The sequence below is a fragment of the Eutrigla gurnardus genome, assembly GCF_963514095.1.
Source record: "Eutrigla gurnardus genome assembly, chromosome: 14".
In the NCBI taxonomy this organism is placed as follows: Eukaryota; Metazoa; Chordata; class Actinopteri; order Perciformes; family Triglidae; genus Eutrigla; species Eutrigla gurnardus.
The window spans coordinates 5,742,693-5,759,383 of record NC_139937.1 but is presented as its reverse complement, the minus strand read 5'-3'; the positions used below and the strand labels follow the sequence as shown (position 1 = coordinate 5,759,383).

Below are 16,691 nucleotides of genomic sequence, written 5' to 3'. Positions count from 1 at the left end.
AACATGGTGGTTCTTTCAGCAGATGTCTCTACCTGTTTTGACTGACAACGCGATAAAAAGGATATTTTACATATAAAACAAAAAAAATCATTTTACATCCACGGATCTGTAATAATTCTTGGTTCACTCTCAGATTAAGAGCTTGTTCAACCGAAGTGACACGCGTTATTGGCATCTATTTCGCTGTAGTAAAGAAAGAAAAAGGGAAAAAAGAAAAGAGAAAAAAACGAAAAAACGCATATATTATACCGTTTTTCTCACGCTGTATTAGCCTTCAAAATCCATCAAAATAAGCGTGTTGTGATGACACAACGCGACAGACGAGATTCCGTTCACATCAAAGTTTCACTCGCGTTCAGATTCCAATATACTGTTCGGATAAATCAAAAACTACCTTTGGTGCTTCTTTGACTAAAACCGTGGACGCGCACTCTGCGCATTAACGAGTACACAGCTCGATCTGCATTATCTGATGTCTAGATGTTTATCATCTCCTTTGCATATCACGTGTTTGGCCCTGGCCAATAACCTCGCGATCTTTATGTACTCAGGCGTGTTGGTATCGTTACTCTGGCCGAGTCCCTGTCTCTGTTCAGTCGAGGGGATTTTGAAAAAGAGTTGGTCGTCTCGATGTAGGGCATGCTATGACCGCTTCATTACTCCTCCATTCGCACTGGATTGACCCGGTGATGTTTCTCTACGACAACGGCTTGGAGGAAAGAAGCAAGAACATGGAGGGATTTACTGGAGGGAATTTCGCTGCGAACCAGTGCAGGAATTTGTTAGCGCATCCGACCTCGCTGGCTCCGAGCACCACCTATGCTGCGAGTGAGGTGCCAGTCTCCGGCATGGGGGAGCCTGGCAAACAATGCAGCCCCTGTTCCGCCACCCAGAGCTCGTCCAACGCGTCCTTGCCGTATGGATATTTTGGCAGCAGCTATTACCCGTGTAGGATGTCGCACGGCAGCGTCAAGGCTTGCGCGCAGCCCTCCGGTTACGGTGACAAATACATGGACTCGTCGGTGTCCGGTGAGGAGTTTTCCACCAGGGCAAAGGAATTCGCGTTTTATCAGGGCTATTCCTCTGGTCCTTACCAGCCCAGCTACTTGGACGTCCCTGTCGTACCTGCGCTGAGTGCTCCATCTGAGCCAAGGCACGAGTCTCTGTTGCCCATGGAGCCCTACCAGCCATGGGCCATCACCAACGGCTGGAGTGGTCAAGTTTATTGCACCAAGGAGCAGCCGCAGTCAAACCCTCTGTGGAAATCCTCGTTACAAGGTATTTATTTCTAATTGTTTTATCAATGCAGACATGGGAATGCGCACTTAAATATGCAGAAACGTGTGTTTGAAGTGTGAATGATATTTCACCGTTTGTTTATTAATGCGCCTGGAAGAAGAGAATAAAATAAAGAGGATGTAAAAATGAATTTCGTTTCTACGTGATGCAGACAAGCAGATTAAAATGTCATACGTGTTTGTACCCTCTCCACAGACACCATATCTGGTGGAGACAGCTCTGTCCGCCGTGGGAGGAAGAAACGCGTGCCATACACCAAGGTGCAGCTCAAAGAACTGGAAAGGGAGTACGCCGCCAATAAATTCATCACCAAGGACAAAAGGAGGAGGATATCCGCGCAGACGAACCTGACAGAGAGACAAGTGACAATCTGGTTCCAGAACAGGCGCGTAAAGGAGAAGAAAGTCGTCACCAAATTCAAGAGCTCCAGTTAGCTCTGGGGATACTGAACCGGGAGGTGACGGGCCTTCTTCGTCTTAAAAGAAAAAAAAACTGCGCTATAATTTATTACATTATGAACGGTTTCTTTGTCGCCAGAGCGGCTCTGTTTTGACCCTTCACGTTTCCTTCCTCGCATTTTAATTGGAACCAGTCGACGCGGCCTGCTGACAGAAGATCGGAAATGGTTTGCAACATGTTGACCAGGGCCAGTCTGGGAGGGATGCCTGGTCTCCCTACAAAAAAAAAAGAATAATCACCAAACAAGAACACAATCGGCCTTAAAGGCACGAGACGCCCAGATCAACCCTGCGCTTTTATTCCACTTAATCCACAAACGAATCCACATTCATGAAGTTGCAACAACTCTATTCGTCTTTAGACGGCGATGCAGTGGTAAACTAATTTCTGGTTCACATTTATACTTTTTTTAGTTTGCGGACATCACAGTGAAGACGAGCAAAAATTACACAAATAATTTGATGAGAGAAAATTATATTTACAGCATTGTTTTAAGAGACAAAATTAAATCAGTATCCATAATAATAGCCTCCAACACTTCTTGGGTGTAAACCATTATTCAGTTATTTTGATAAAGTCCTTTATGATGATTTTATTACACCACATCCATGCCTTTCCGTTTAAAATAAGCCTCTATCTAGTATCGGATTCAACGTTTTCACCAAACGTGAATCCAGCGTTGAGCATTTCAATAGTTTGACCACACTTTGTCCATGTCACTGTCTTTTTAAATTTTTCTCTAAACAGGGTTTTGCTGAATAACTCTCCTGTCAGGAGACTGACCTATGCAATTTCCGCTTGTCAGTCAAGAAGAGTACTGAAAAAATGTAAGCATATTTAAACATGTAAATACTATCTGACTGCAATTATCTATTCTCCCTTATTTGACTGCAATAGCCAAAGTTTTTTGACAATAAATGTTTGAGAGACGCAACTTGATCTTGTCATGTTCATTCATATCTTTGTCCACGTTTGACACGGATTCTTGATCGATGAAGAACACTTTATTCATCCCGATGAGTGTGTGGAAGACGCAGGCCAGCTCGGAGTTACTGTGGCCTTCAGTCATTAACAGTTTATGTCGCCATCTAGTGGCAGAGCTGCGTCAGCACAGTGCTCCCCACAGACGAATGTATATCAGACGAATAAGCTCGTGTCTGTGTGTGAGTGAAAAACAGCCATTTACATGACCTAATAAACGACATGTTTCCACTTTGACAGTTAAGGTAAGAGCTTTTATTTCTTCAGTAATAATATTATCTCTTTAGGATATTATGCAAATATTTTAGGGCTCCAGAAAAAAAAAAAATCACAGGAATATCGATGGATGAGCAAATCTAACAGATGAAGTCCCATCATAATGATTCCTTGTTGCTGTTTTTATGTTCTATTTTTGTTGCACAACTAATTATTCTTTCTTGACATTTGTTCAAAACTGAGAACGAAAGATGTTGAATCTGTCGGTTTAAGTGAATGTTTCTTCGTGACAACTTTAGGCTATTTTTTCCTGTTGAGTGCAACTCAACATTTCGTTACTTAAATGACATTTTAAAAAAACACACTATCCAATTCATGTTCATAATCATTCAATAACACCCTAACAAAAATACCGTGTTAAAGCTGTGGTCTGTTTAATTCATCGTGATCTTTAGCGCGCGTTCATGTCGTGTTAAAGAAGCATCTCATTGTGGAACAAAGACTCAAAGTGAAAATGAACTTGTGAAAGCTGATTCAAACAAAACCTTTGTGATGTGACAAACGTGTGAGAGGGAGCTCGCGGACAGGCCTGTTAATCCGCACAACTCCTTAACTCCTTCCTCCATTTCCATTTTGGCTTTACCTATAATAAAACATGCTGTGTTCTCATTGTATGTTGCCACAATGTGATCCACGTGATCTCAACACAATCAGGCCTCAGTCACATTTATGTTTGAACCAATTTTTATTATTATTATTATTATTAAATTAAATCAGTAGTGGCACTGACCTCCACACTTTCCTCTTTTTTCGTCTCACTCCAGAAGGTCTACTGGACTTTCTATCATAAGAGAACGTTGACATGTTTTGCATTTTACATTAATTGATTATCTGTTCTGAAAGGATGGGGTCACATGCTTCTGCCTTGAGCCTCTTCACCTTCTGCATGTCCTCCATAGGTGTCCCCCAGGTGTCCCCCATGTGTCCCCCATAGGTCTCCCCCATATGTGTCCCTCATAGGTGTCCCCCATAGGTGTCCCTCATAGGTATCCCCCATATGTGTCCCTCATAGGTGTCCCTCATAGGTGTCCCCCATAGGTGTCCCCCATAGGTGTCCCTCATAGGTGTCCCCCGTGTCCTTCTGTGTCGTTGCTCCCCCTAACAGCCAGACAGGTTAATGCTCCAGAAAGTCCCGTATGTTACATTTGCTGGCACGTCGGCCCAAAGCGTGCCACTAACCAGTAGCCTTGCAGCACTAATATAATAACTAATATATAAAATACTATATTAAAGCCAACAGTGAAACGTTGGATTGAAACGTTTCCATTTCCCAAAGAGGAAAATGAAACCAATAAAGTTAACGCGGTAACGAAGAGAAACTCTCCTTATTTCAACGGGCCTTGACTTACACAACTGATATATGACCGATACCTTTTGTGTGTAATGCCGAATGTGTGTGTGTGTGTGCGCTTGCGTGCGTGTGGTGTTGAAGGTTGTACAATGAACTTCAGACGTTTTAAAAAATCTTTATTCTAGCTTGAACTGTACAGTTGACTGAAGAATCGAAGTGAGGAAAATTCCGATCTCTCCCAGAGAAATAAAGCCGAGCGCCAAAGCGCCGCCTTGGCGTTGACACGACGTCAGCTGGATGTTCGTTCTTTCTTTCCGAACAATACAATAAAACGCATGAACACTTTTAGCTCTGGATGAAACGCTTTCTGCTCGGACACATTTGTCTCAGCTACTGCAGCCTTTTATCGGAATGCTGTGTTCCTGCCTGTCCCTGTATGAATGCTTTCCCTCACTGTTTGCAGCTGATGACCGAGACGTGATGCAGCAAACGTGCATTCATCAACATGAGGCCACGACACAGCAATAATAATAATAATAATAATAACAATAATAATAATAATAATAATAATAATAATAATAATAATAAACAGAAAGAGTTGAATCCAGAACGTTTTATTTGATTTTTAAGTTGTTTTTTACAGCATGCAGCATCAGCTGTAACCCCCCCCCCCCCCCCCCCCCCCCACACACACACACACACACACACACACCCGGAAGTCCACTACTTCCGGAGACCCCCCCCCCCCCTCCCACCAGCAGCCTCCACCATCATTTTCTTCTGTTTCTTTACACCTCGATGAATCAAATGTTCAATTATATTACTTTTCAAGTTTTTAGCTCAAATGACAGCTGACTGCCAGTAATGTGTAATGTGGAGCATGTCACGTTGTTTGTTACTCTAGGAACCACACAAGACGTCCTTAGAGGAGAAATAGTTTAATCTTTACTAATAATAATGAGATATTTTATCAATAAATCCAGTTTGGCATCAATTTAGGTTTCGGCTTCTAAAGCACAACTTCCTGATCGTCTTGTTCCATTCACTTGGAAAGAAATCTTTTGTCTCCGGGGTGATTACTGCTGGCAGCGTTGCAGCCATTACACTGTGAAAAAATATTCAGAGTAATAAATCAATTTGCAACATAAACACTTTTAAATCGTTATTGTAACAAGTGGGGTTATTTAGAAACGTTTTGCTCTTTGAAGACGTGATCGTGATCCGCATGTAAACACAGTCGCCCCACTAACACAATTCAAAAGGCATTGTCTTATTTATGTGGCTCCTTTAATTCAGGGGGAAGTAGGTTCAAATGACTAGGGTCTCGATACTTAGTTGTTTACAAGAATAATACTCATACACTTTGAAATACATTGAAATGAAATGCAAACTTCCATCTATTTCTCACAAAAGCTCACATAATGATAGTATACCTGTAGCCTTTATTTATGCAGCACAAACACGACAGTTTGGGCCTTTAAAGTGTAAATCTGTTCCGGGACATTTTACCTAAATATTATAAAATGGTCCCTTGTGAAATGGACTCGGGGAGGGCACACAGATTTTCAGGCAGTTAAGCTAAACCACAGTCCTCAAAGTGTCTAAGGAAAATTCAAGAAAACCAAAAAAAAACATGCTTTTATTTTTAAAATCCCCTCCAGCGGCCTCTAACAGCCACATTAGCGGTGCTCTCAACGTGTGTGTGTGTGTGTGTGTGTGTGTGTGTGTGTGTGTGTGTGTGTGTGTGTGTGTGTGTTTTATACATTCTGCTTTTACATTTTCTCCACTTAAATACACATATATTTATTCTTCTGAAGTCCTGCAGGAACGAGGCCACCGCTTCTTTTTTTAAATCCCCCCCCTCCAACTTTATTGCATGTGAATCTTTTCAAGGCGACTCAACAAAGATCAGCCCGCCTTGACTTTCACGTGATTGTCCAAACAATGTAAAAAAAAAAATGACATCAGCAAAAATGATTTGGCACGTTTACTTGATTTAATTAACCCTTGGAAGTATTACCTCTTCATTTAAAATGCCATCATTAATACAAATCATATTTTCCAGATTATAGGGAGGCAAGTGGATATGAAATATATATATACATATATTTGCCCATTTGTTTTCCTCATGACTAAACGACTAGAGGTCACGGTCTGCAGCTTTTTGTTTACATACAGCCAACATGAGCTACTCTACATGCGCCTTATTGGCTCGGGTTAAACCGCGTCACGCACTACTTTAGTGTTTAAGGTGACAAACAGGGCCGCTGCTGCAGCCTCGACCTGCAGGCGTGGGCCTTGATAACTCACAAAAGGACACAAAAATAAGAATGATCAAGTTCATCGTGTAAAACCGATGGAATCGCCCAAAAGAATAACATTTTGACACACGCGGGCCATCTCTCCGTTCACGTGGAGCGGCAGAATGAAATATTACGCAGACTCCTAATGCTTCCCTGCACACGACAAATTCACAGGCTTTGATGTGCAAAACGTGAATTTGGAGTAAATTCCAAAATTGGCTGCGTAACAGGATTAGTGATATGTGACACATGTGCCCACTTACTCTGCAGCGATGACAAATGAAAATGGATTGGAGTGTGCGGGAAACAGCCCGTGTCCAAAGGTTTCTATTGAGCGTTGCGGAACGGCCAAAGGGCTGGAGCCCATTTTGACGAATACCTTTTGATTCTTTTAGACGTCAAACGTATATCAGCTGATTAGCCTCGCGTGAACTTCATCCCGAGTGGAGCTGGCGTGCGTTAATGATCCTGAAAGTGCAGCTCCACACAAACGCATGGCAACCACCAGCGAGACACCCGAGGCTGTCCCTGCAGGCCTTTGTTCCCGGGTGCCAAACTGGACTGATGCCTGACAAAAGTGCAGCATGACTCGCATCGCCCCGCCACTTGTGGATTAGAGGGGCCTATATATAGCCAGGGGGGGCGATATTAAATCCACGCAGAGACGACCAATGCATATTCCTGCCATTTGCTTCAATTATGAAATAATTGATTTAAAATAGATTTCAAAATATCTGGTCCGCATGTTCTAAACGCAACAAGTTGTTTATTTGTGTCCTGTATTAAATGTTATCTGCGCCTGGATGATTAAGCCTCAGCGTGCACAGCAAAGTCTAAATCGAGTTGCCTTGCGTGGTCTAAAAATGTCTTCGTCTGGTTTCAGACGTCCCCTCCAGAGGTTAAGGTTAGGGTTAAGGTGAGGGTTAGGTTTAAAAACCAACCCTAAAGGTAAGAGTGGCAGGTTTGACGCAGCTCGGTGCGAAAGCTGATCTAATTGTGCGTTTTGTTAACGTGCTAATTACACCACAACAGTCACAGCCATAGAAGGAAGGGGCACTGCAGTTGGGAGAAAGAAAAAAAAAAGAACCCGTGTTAAAAAAAAAAAAAAAAAATGTTTTTTCAAAAAAAGCTTAAATTGTGTCCGCATGAGCGAAATCCCCTCTCGGTATTTTCCTTTCCCATACAGCCAAAGGTCTACTTCATAAACTCATTGACTCATATAGCCTACACATCGAGGCGTAGGCTATCTGTCATTTTGTGCCAGTGGTCACATGGCTTTTGGCCCTCAGGAATGGATAGAGATGGATCCCCACGTCAGCTTGTACGTCTAAGGATTTCTGCTCCACCAGTCTGCCTCAAAGTGACTGGAGCGCAGCGCAGCGGAGGAACTATGTGAGGATTATTATAGGACGTTTCCAACTACAGAATATGGATTTTGATGAGCGGATCTCTGGCTCCAATATGTATTTACCGAGTTGCACTTACTACGTCTCCGGAGCAGACTTTTCGGGTCTCCCTCATTATTTAACCCAGAGCCAGTCCTCTTGCCCCATGACATACCCCTACCAGTCCTCAGCCCTGCCACAGGTCCCGTCCGTGCGAGATGTGGCTTTCAGAGACTATGGGATTGACGCGTCCAGTAAATGGCACCACAGCAGGGGGAGCCTGTCGCACTGCTACCCCGAGGACATCGTGCACAGGGACGGCTGGACGAGCTCGACTTCACGGGGGGGAGAGATCCTGGTGAAAGGCGGCTCCGGCGCCGGCCACTCCGGCTCCTCCAACCCGACTCCCGGCTTCTATGGCAGCGTTGGCAGGAACGGCGTCCTGCCACAGGCGTTCGACCAGTTCTTCGACACCGCGTACGGGAGCGCGGAGAGCAGCACGACGCCGACGGCGCAGGCGGCGGACACGGACAGACACGCGGCCAAAACGAGCCCCGCTCCGGCTCATCCGTGCTCGGACATGGCGGAGAGCTGCAGCCCCAAGTCGTCCTCCGGCCACAGCGAGGAGAAACAGAGCAAAAGCAACAGTGAGTATAGTGCTGAACGCAAGACGGAGACGAATCTAACGCAGTGCTCTTAAAGCGTTTTATATGCTGTTTTATAAGCACATAAGGTTTATGGAGGGCCTGCAGATTTACCCTATAACAAAACTATGTTATAAACGACAAGATCACGTGCTTGGGATTGAAATTGGCCGTGAAGACTTTGGCGTTAAGCTTGTCTTCCAAGATTTCAAACTAAATCTCCACTTCACCCCCCTGCGTACGAGCGCTGAAGTATCCTGGTGCAGTTTGGCCTGTGAACTCCATTTATATGGCAAATCATATTTAATAGCATATTTACAAAATGCAGTTGAACTAACATTTTAGACTGATCCCGTTTCTCCATATAGGCTAGGTGTTTCTACAATAACCTCTCGTGTTGTTTCTTTGAACGTGTATGTTATTGTATTTTAATTTGGTTTATTCTGGGCTGATTGAAGTGGGCTCCTGGGGGCCCATTTTAATGTGACTTTGGGGCATGTGTAGGATTAAACCCTGCTCCCCTTTATTCAAAGATAAATGTTTACACATTCACAGGATTTGCGAGGATTTAGTTCAACAACTGCTTTTTGGTGGAGGTTTGCTCTTGCTAACACTAAAACAACAGCTCTTTACGCACAGTGTAACCAAACGCGGACAATACAAGCATATCAGACACACGATACTCACGACTGTTTGGTTTAGGCCCACGCCCTCACTCTTAAAAGCCAGCCGGTATGGTTTTACAGATTACAGATTTCAGTTTTCACAACTTCCGACATGCAGTCCCTCCGTGTCCAACATGTCTGGTCTTTGTTTACAAAGCTCGGTGCTCGCAGGCCTGACAGGAGGGAAACACTTGAACTCCAAAGCTCGTGGCGGACCACCGCCGCTGCTCCGGACCAGGACATGGACACATGATTTCACTGTTTGTGTGTCTCACGTGGTGACCTTTCTTTTTTGTTTGTCTGTTCGTCTTTCAGGTGGCCAGAGGACGCGCAAGAAGAGGTGTCCGTACTCAAAGTACCAGATCAGAGAACTGGAGAGGGAATTCTTTTTTAGCGTTTACATCAACAAAGAGAAGCGCATGCAGCTCTCGCGGATGCTCAATCTGACAGATCGCCAGGTCAAAATCTGGTTTCAGAACAGGAGGATGAAGGAGAAGAAACTGAACAGAGACCGTTTACAGTACTACACCACAAACCCCCTGCTCTAATCACTGAACAAAGACTGTTACACACATGCGACATCCAGCCAGCCATCAAGACGACATATTTTACCTGGACAGACGGGATGGCGAGTTTTTTAATGTGCCAGACTTCATAAAGAATTCTACTATTTATACACTATTTTGTCATTAAACAATTATTATTATTATTATTATTATTATTATTATTATTATTATTATTATTATTATTATTATTATTATATAGGCCTGTTATTCTGCTTGTCCGACCAATCGGCTACTTTTCCCCAATTTCAAATTTCGTGGTTGCGTGTGTGGTGTTTTTACGCGTACAGACAGATGTGTCTGGATTACTTTTGTATTATTTAATAATACACACGGAGATTATTGTACTGCAATTAAAAAAATAAATAAAAAATATTCTTTTTGTTACTTCAATTCTTTAGAATTTATTTGTTTTAAACATTTGGTGGCCAAATATCTTAGACAACAAACTGCTGTCCGTGTTGGTTCCCCCTTCCCCTTAATATTATAACTTTATTGTACAAATACACTCCGGTGACTGTAAACCTTTGTGTGTGTGTTTTGGAGTTACTATCAGACCTCACGTGGCACATATTGGGCGCTATAAACTGCCCCCCTCCCAAAAACTACCGGTCAATGCTGCATATTTAGAGAATGAGTTAAGTTATAATCTGATACCAATTCATCCATTTCATGCGTTTCAAGGTTGATATTCGATGATATTTAACATCTGAGCTCGGCCCTTCGGTGCAGGCGCTTTGTTGAGCTCTTGGCCGTAAAACTGGATTATTCCCGAACTTCATCCAGGCAGAGCGCCGATAAAAAAGAGCAAAATCCCTAAATGAAACATGACCCCTGTATTTGATTTTTATATGCCAGCACGTGCACCGTATCGGATGCATGATATGTAGGTCTGCTGCTTTTTATTCCCTCCTGGCTGGAAATGGGATCCGCTGCAGTTATTGTTTGATATCCATTACAAAGGGGTTCATTCATTACTGGGGCGATGAGGAAAGGCTGATTTCTGACCTCACATGCCTGTTAGGCTTTACTGAGACTAGCTGGACAATTGATTCAATGCTCGGGCTATACATGTAAGAGGCCGCATCATTCCAGACTATATGAATCTATTTGCGTGATTACGCTCCCATCAAAGTAAGACTTCAGTCATGTCATCCTGAAAGTCAGCGAAGCCATCAGTCAGTGACACCGGAGGCCCAGAGGAGCGGACGAACTCCAGATCAGTTCTTTTTAAAAGCATCGCTCTCTGTTATCATCTGGAGGGGTTTAATCCGAACATCTTACATTCGTTTGATGCGAAATATGAGTTTGGGGATTTATGTTGACCCTCAAAATCAAAGGTCAAATGACGCCTCGCGCACATAAAAAGATGGGTAAAAAAGTTGTCTTCAGGTGGCTTTGTGTCCACTGCCAGGCCCCTGAAAGCAACGTGAATGGCCTGCCATAAGCTAATAAGGGCCCCGATGCCCTTCCTTATATCGTGCATCCTGTGAGGCTCCCAGGAATTCCGCCTTGATTGCTGCACATCCTCCCAGTTGCTCCAGTAACTTGGCCATAAAACGCGGATTCGTCTGGAGCATTTGGAGTGTAGTGCAATAAAGCGTCTGAGACCAAGGTTATTAACTGTGACTAAGGGGCTGAAAAACAACGGCTGGGAGCATTGAAAGCTTGTGTTCACGGACCTTTCCGGCGTCATTTGTTTCTGCGTCTTACCGTGGCAGGAATGTCCTGCGTTTGGTGTTGTGTTGCCGCAACAGACCGGTCCCGCCTTCGTCCACTAGGTGGCGCTCATCAGATCAATGTCATTGCCGTGAATTGAGATATAAAAGAAGAAGTTTGACTCGCCGATCAGCTGCTTTTAAAATGTGTCACCACCTCAGGATTGCATTGTTAAGGTAGGCACAGAAATATTATCATGCGCGTTTTATGACGACAGGGGGATTTCCTGGTGTGATTTACGGAAACGGGTCTACTTTTTCTAGTCTGTCTCCATCAGAAAACCGGAGACGCTGTTTGTCATTTAAGGTGCAGATGTCATGATGTCACGAAAGCATAACTGGCAAAATAGTAAATAGTGCAAGATTGTTTCTTAATGCGGATAGATGCAGTTCTGCGGATGTTTATAGGCCTCAGTGACTAACGCGCACTAAGAAATAACATCACAGCGGCCTATATTCAACGTTTAGATGCTCACTAACCTTTAACCTCCACACAGTTTAAAGTATGAACGATACTTCATTTTTATAAATCTTAAATACGGTTTGCGTTGTTTAGTTGGCGTGTAAACAATGTAAACGAGAACTTGGATCGTCCTATTTGTTCAACAAACTACCGTATGATATTTTACGCAAAGTTAGTGTGTCTTTGTGCGCGCGAGCATAGAGACAACAGAGAGACATTTCAACGCGCAGCAGTGACTATGCTATTTCCATTAATGTTCTCACGTTTCTTTAACAAAATTAATTTCATGACATTACAAAAAAAAAAACATTTTATGGGAATAATAATAAAAGAGCTCACCCACTGCGCAAACTAAAACATCGCAGGAAATAATCCAGAAGGATTCGTGATTATTTTCACTCTTAGCATCCAGACATGTTGCAGGTTTGACGCCATGTAAAATGGCTGTACATAAACTGTAGCTCAGATTTCTAGACTTTATGGCTCCAGACTTATAGGAAAATGGAGGTGGCCGATGTTGCAGCTATTTCATGCACCTTTAGGCAGATTTTAAATCTGTAGGCCTGTGGTGTAAACTCCTAACTGTCTTTTCGAGGAAGCGTCGGTTGATGCATGTCTGACGTTTTATTTAATTGTAAATATTCCAGCAGTCTAGGTTTACGATTTCTTTATTTGTTTGCCTCATAAAATGAGGGCCAATTAATATCCAATTTTTATTCACTGGCACGGCGGTCCGTGGCGGATTATTGTTTCTTGATCAAATTAAAACTAAATGTATATTTTATAACATATCTTGTATAGCCTATATAAATTATAACCAGCCCCATTTAAATTATAGATGAATATTCTTATATTAAAAGCACATTTTATTAATCTATTTTTCTTTGTGGTTAGTTTTTTCCACATAATTTCCTCCAATTTTGGCCTTTTATCTCAAACATTTTATAAAAGAACAAAAACTAAAAAATAAATATAAACATTAAAAAAAATGACCCTCAAATAGCTATTTATTGGAAAGTTGTTTTATTCCTGGGTTCCATTATAAGAAGTGTGACTTGAAATTAAACTGACATTGAATTTAGAAGAAAAAAAAGAGCATTATGCGTATGAAGGGCCTCGGAATAAAAGTGTTTCTCAGAAACGCTAATGTCTGAATACGCAGACAAACCTATACATTCCCCTGCGGTTCTTTAGGAAACAAGCTAATAGCAAGATTAACGAGTTGTAATGTCATGTATGCAGTAACGAACTACATGTCTCGCCGTCCTGCCGATATGAAGCGATCATTAAGATAAAGGAAGCTGCGGGGCATTGTGCAGCTGTGGCTCAGACTTCAGCGTGTCACCTTCATCCTCCACAGAGCCTTTCTGCAGGAAAAGGTGTCTTTGCAGCCAAAACATTCACACCACGATCAGTCAAGGAATCTTAAAGAGGTGACCCTGCACTGGTTAGCAACGTGGCTAGGTGAAACGTTGTGTGTTTGGACAGGAGGGATTTTTATAAACAGTCCAATAATAGTGTTCAGAGCACCACCAAAGAGTAACACAGGACTTTTTGGGATCTGTGATGCGCCCCGGGCTCCTCGGAGGCACCTCCAGAACCCTTCATTTTTACAGTGCTGTAAAACTGGCCATAAAGCTATGCATTGTACATAATTGTTAGGGACAGCTTTCAACAACCGAGTTGTCAACCAGGGCTTGTTGTTAAGTTCACACGGGCAGCCCCGGGCTCATATAGGTGGGGACGACACTCAGACTGTGTGACATTCAAAGGAGATTGAAAGATTTTCTTTTACCCCCCAAAAACCCCTCTGATGCACCACTTTCCCTCCACAGTTTTCTCTTGACTTAGCCTAAAACACAATATACGACACAGCGGAGCTGCCCGGCCGGACTGGGAGGAGTCTGTAGTCGCCTGGTGTTTTAATTGGCTGCAGTCTACAGTGAGAAGCGTGAGTATCGGTAATTATTCAGCAATGTTTTGCACAAGAAATGTCAGCCAGAAAGGGCTATCTTCATCCTCCGTCAAATTATACCACAACGATGACATGCCCCAACAACCAAGCTGGAAATTCGTTTTTCGTGGACTCTTTGATCAACGTGAGAACCGACAGCGGTTCGTATTACCAAAGTAACGGGGTGTATCTGCCACCGGCGTCGGAATACTCGTATGGACTCTCCGGTGGCTCGTGTTTCCCGGGGATCGGTAAGCGCAACGAGCCGAGCACCCAGAGCGTGATCCCGTCCTCCGCTCCGTATGTCCAGGGGATGGAAACGTGGCTGGAAACGTCGAGATCCTGCCGGGTGGAGCAGCCCGGCGGCCAGCATATGGCTCAGTGTTCCTTCTCGCCGAATATAAAGGAGGAGAGCGCGTACTGCCTTTACGAGTCTGACAAATGTCCTAAAGGAGCGACGGTAGATGACATTTCCTACACGACCGCATCGTGCCCGGTTACCGGCAGCACTTTGCCAGTCCCCGGCTACTTCCGCCTGTCTCAGACGTACGCGTCCTCCAGGCTTTACCACGATGTGCAGCCCAACATGAATCACTTTACGCTGCAGCGACCTGCCCGTCTGGACAGCCAGCCCTCCCAGCCACAGGCTGCCTCTGCGGAGCCGGAGCGGAGGGAGAGCCACGAGGAGGCGCCTGTCCCCGCGCCCTGCGCCCCGGCCAGAGAGGAGGACAGCCGCCTCTCCTCGGACGGCTCATCCTCCCCCGAGCCGGCCGAGGAGTGCCCAGAAAAGCCAGTCAAAGGTGAAGAGTCAACATACATTGTAGAAATATTGGTGCTAAAAAAAAAAAGAAAAAAGAAAAAGTAGCAGACAGCATAAAGGGGCATGCGCATATGATTGGTATGGCTTCTATTGTTCTGTTTTACCAGCGCGTTAGCCACAGATGGATGCATGGTCTGTTCGGGTATTCATATTTAGGTCAACAGCTCACTGCTGCACGTTTTACGGGTATTTACCGGTTTATCGGGCATGAGGCGAAATTGAACGTGACTTTTCCAATCAGAACGAGGAGCAGAGCGTTTGTGCTTTAGTAGCTGTTTTGGATCACAAATAGGCGTCGGGAGCTGCCCTGCATTACAATGCTACTCAGGCCTTATGGCTTTATTTTTAACAAAGTATTGTAAAGTTTTGATTATTAAAAATCACGTTCTTTTTTTCCTTCGTGTTTTTGATTATTCTCAGGATTTCGTTATTATTTAATTTACAGCAGGTCAACCCAGTCTAGTCCATTTGTCCTTTGCAGGATTCTGATGTCACCCCTCGTCAAAGACACAGGCCTTGCTATAATTTCAGCAGACTGTGTAGGTTATGTTTTATGTCTTCATAAAGGTGCAGTTGGCAACAAGCTGCTTCATAGGGCCAAATCGTTTCTGGTAAAATGCAGAATTTCAGCTGGATGGGACGCTGTGGCTGTGCGTAAAATGGTTGTAAAAGTAAGACAGAACACAAAAATCAATATTTACACGGGCATTTATGGTTGTGTAGTAGGTGTCCGTTCAAACAGAATAATTTATATACTAAATCCTATCATCACTAGTTTACAGTAAAACACAATTGAATTAATTTGACATGTCAGGTTGTATTTATTTGGGATTTGTTATCGTATTAGTCCATCATCTCTAATAAAGATATGAGGCTTCCCTCCAGATATGATGTTTTTTTTTGTTTGTGTTTTTTGGGAGGGGGGGCACACCTGTTGCCTAATATCTTGTTTCATTTTCATTGTAGGGGATGGAAAAATGGAAAGCACGGCCAACTGGCTCACAGCTAAGAGTGGCCGAAAGAAGCGCTGCCCCTACACCAAGCACCAGACTCTGGAGCTGGAGAAGGAGTTTCTCTTCAACATGTACTTGACTAGAGAGCGTCGTCTGGAGATCAGCCGCAGTGTGCACCTAACTGACAGGCAAGTCAAAATCTGGTTCCAAAACAGGAGGATGAAACTGAAAAAAATGAGCCGGGAGAATAGGATCCGAGAGCTCTCCAGCAACTTCAGTTTCTCATGAGACTGTCTGCGTCTTTGGCGCCCTCCTCCATCCATGGCAAGGGCGCCTGTGCAGAGCACCCCCCACCCTCCCCCCCACCCAACTGTGAGAATGTCCATGGAAAAATAGGACCCTACTGCTAACTTATTGATTGTTGTTCTTTCTTATTTCCACGTCTGTTTTTATTTTATTATATTTTTTTGTCGTGGATAAATGTATTTATAAATGGCTACATTTGTAACGTTGCTCCATTGTGTTTAAAATGTTCAGAATGTGACCACAATGTTTCAGAGCTCCAGGCTTGTACATATTGTATAGTCAACCTGAGTGAATCCTTGGAATCTGCATGCAGGACTAACCCTTTGGACACTTGTGTTACAGTGACATTAAGACCTTCATGTGACAGCTAGAGAGGTCTGGTGAATATTTGCACTTTTTTTCTTTTCTGGTCCAATTAATAAAACCATCCCTGCAACTGCAGACTACTTATTTCATTCAGAAGGACAGACAATCTTAAAGCTGACACAGGTACATGCTGGTCCCGTCGTGTTCTGGTTCTGCTCTGGGAATAACATCACACTAGAAGGTGTTCTGGCGGCTGTGCTCACTTCATCACTTTTTGTCCTTGATATCAGACTTCAATGTAGACC

General features: G+C 43.6%; 4 protein-coding genes across 4 annotated transcripts in view; 3 read left to right on the top strand and 1 right to left on the bottom strand.

The window, feature by feature from the left end:
• chn2 (chimerin 2) overlaps positions 1-16,691 on the bottom strand; it is a 129,018-nt gene that overhangs the window by 105,656 nt on the left and 6,671 nt on the right. The gene's annotated exons all lie outside the window — the stretch shown is intronic.
• On the top strand, positions 616-1,939 carry hoxa13b (homeobox A13b). Its single transcript, XM_084026525.1, has 2 exons — positions 616-1,278; positions 1,495-1,939. The coding sequence occupies exons 1-2, from the start codon at positions 645-647 to the stop codon at positions 1,731-1,733; spliced, it is 873 nt and encodes a 290-aa protein (XP_083882651.1). The 5' UTR covers positions 616-644; the 3' UTR covers positions 1,734-1,939.
• On the top strand, positions 7,539-9,888 carry hoxa11b (homeobox A11b). Its single transcript, XM_084026741.1, has 2 exons — positions 7,539-8,641; positions 9,619-9,888. The coding sequence occupies exons 1-2, from the start codon at positions 8,038-8,040 to the stop codon at positions 9,849-9,851; spliced, it is 837 nt and encodes a 278-aa protein (XP_083882867.1). The 5' UTR covers positions 7,539-8,037; the 3' UTR covers positions 9,852-9,888.
• On the top strand, positions 14,005-16,520 carry hoxa10b (homeobox A10b). The gene is made up of 2 exons (XM_084026536.1): positions 14,005-14,801; positions 15,788-16,520. The coding sequence occupies exons 1-2, from the start codon at positions 14,039-14,041 to the stop codon at positions 16,060-16,062; spliced, it is 1,038 nt and encodes a 345-aa protein (XP_083882662.1). The 5' UTR covers positions 14,005-14,038; the 3' UTR covers positions 16,063-16,520.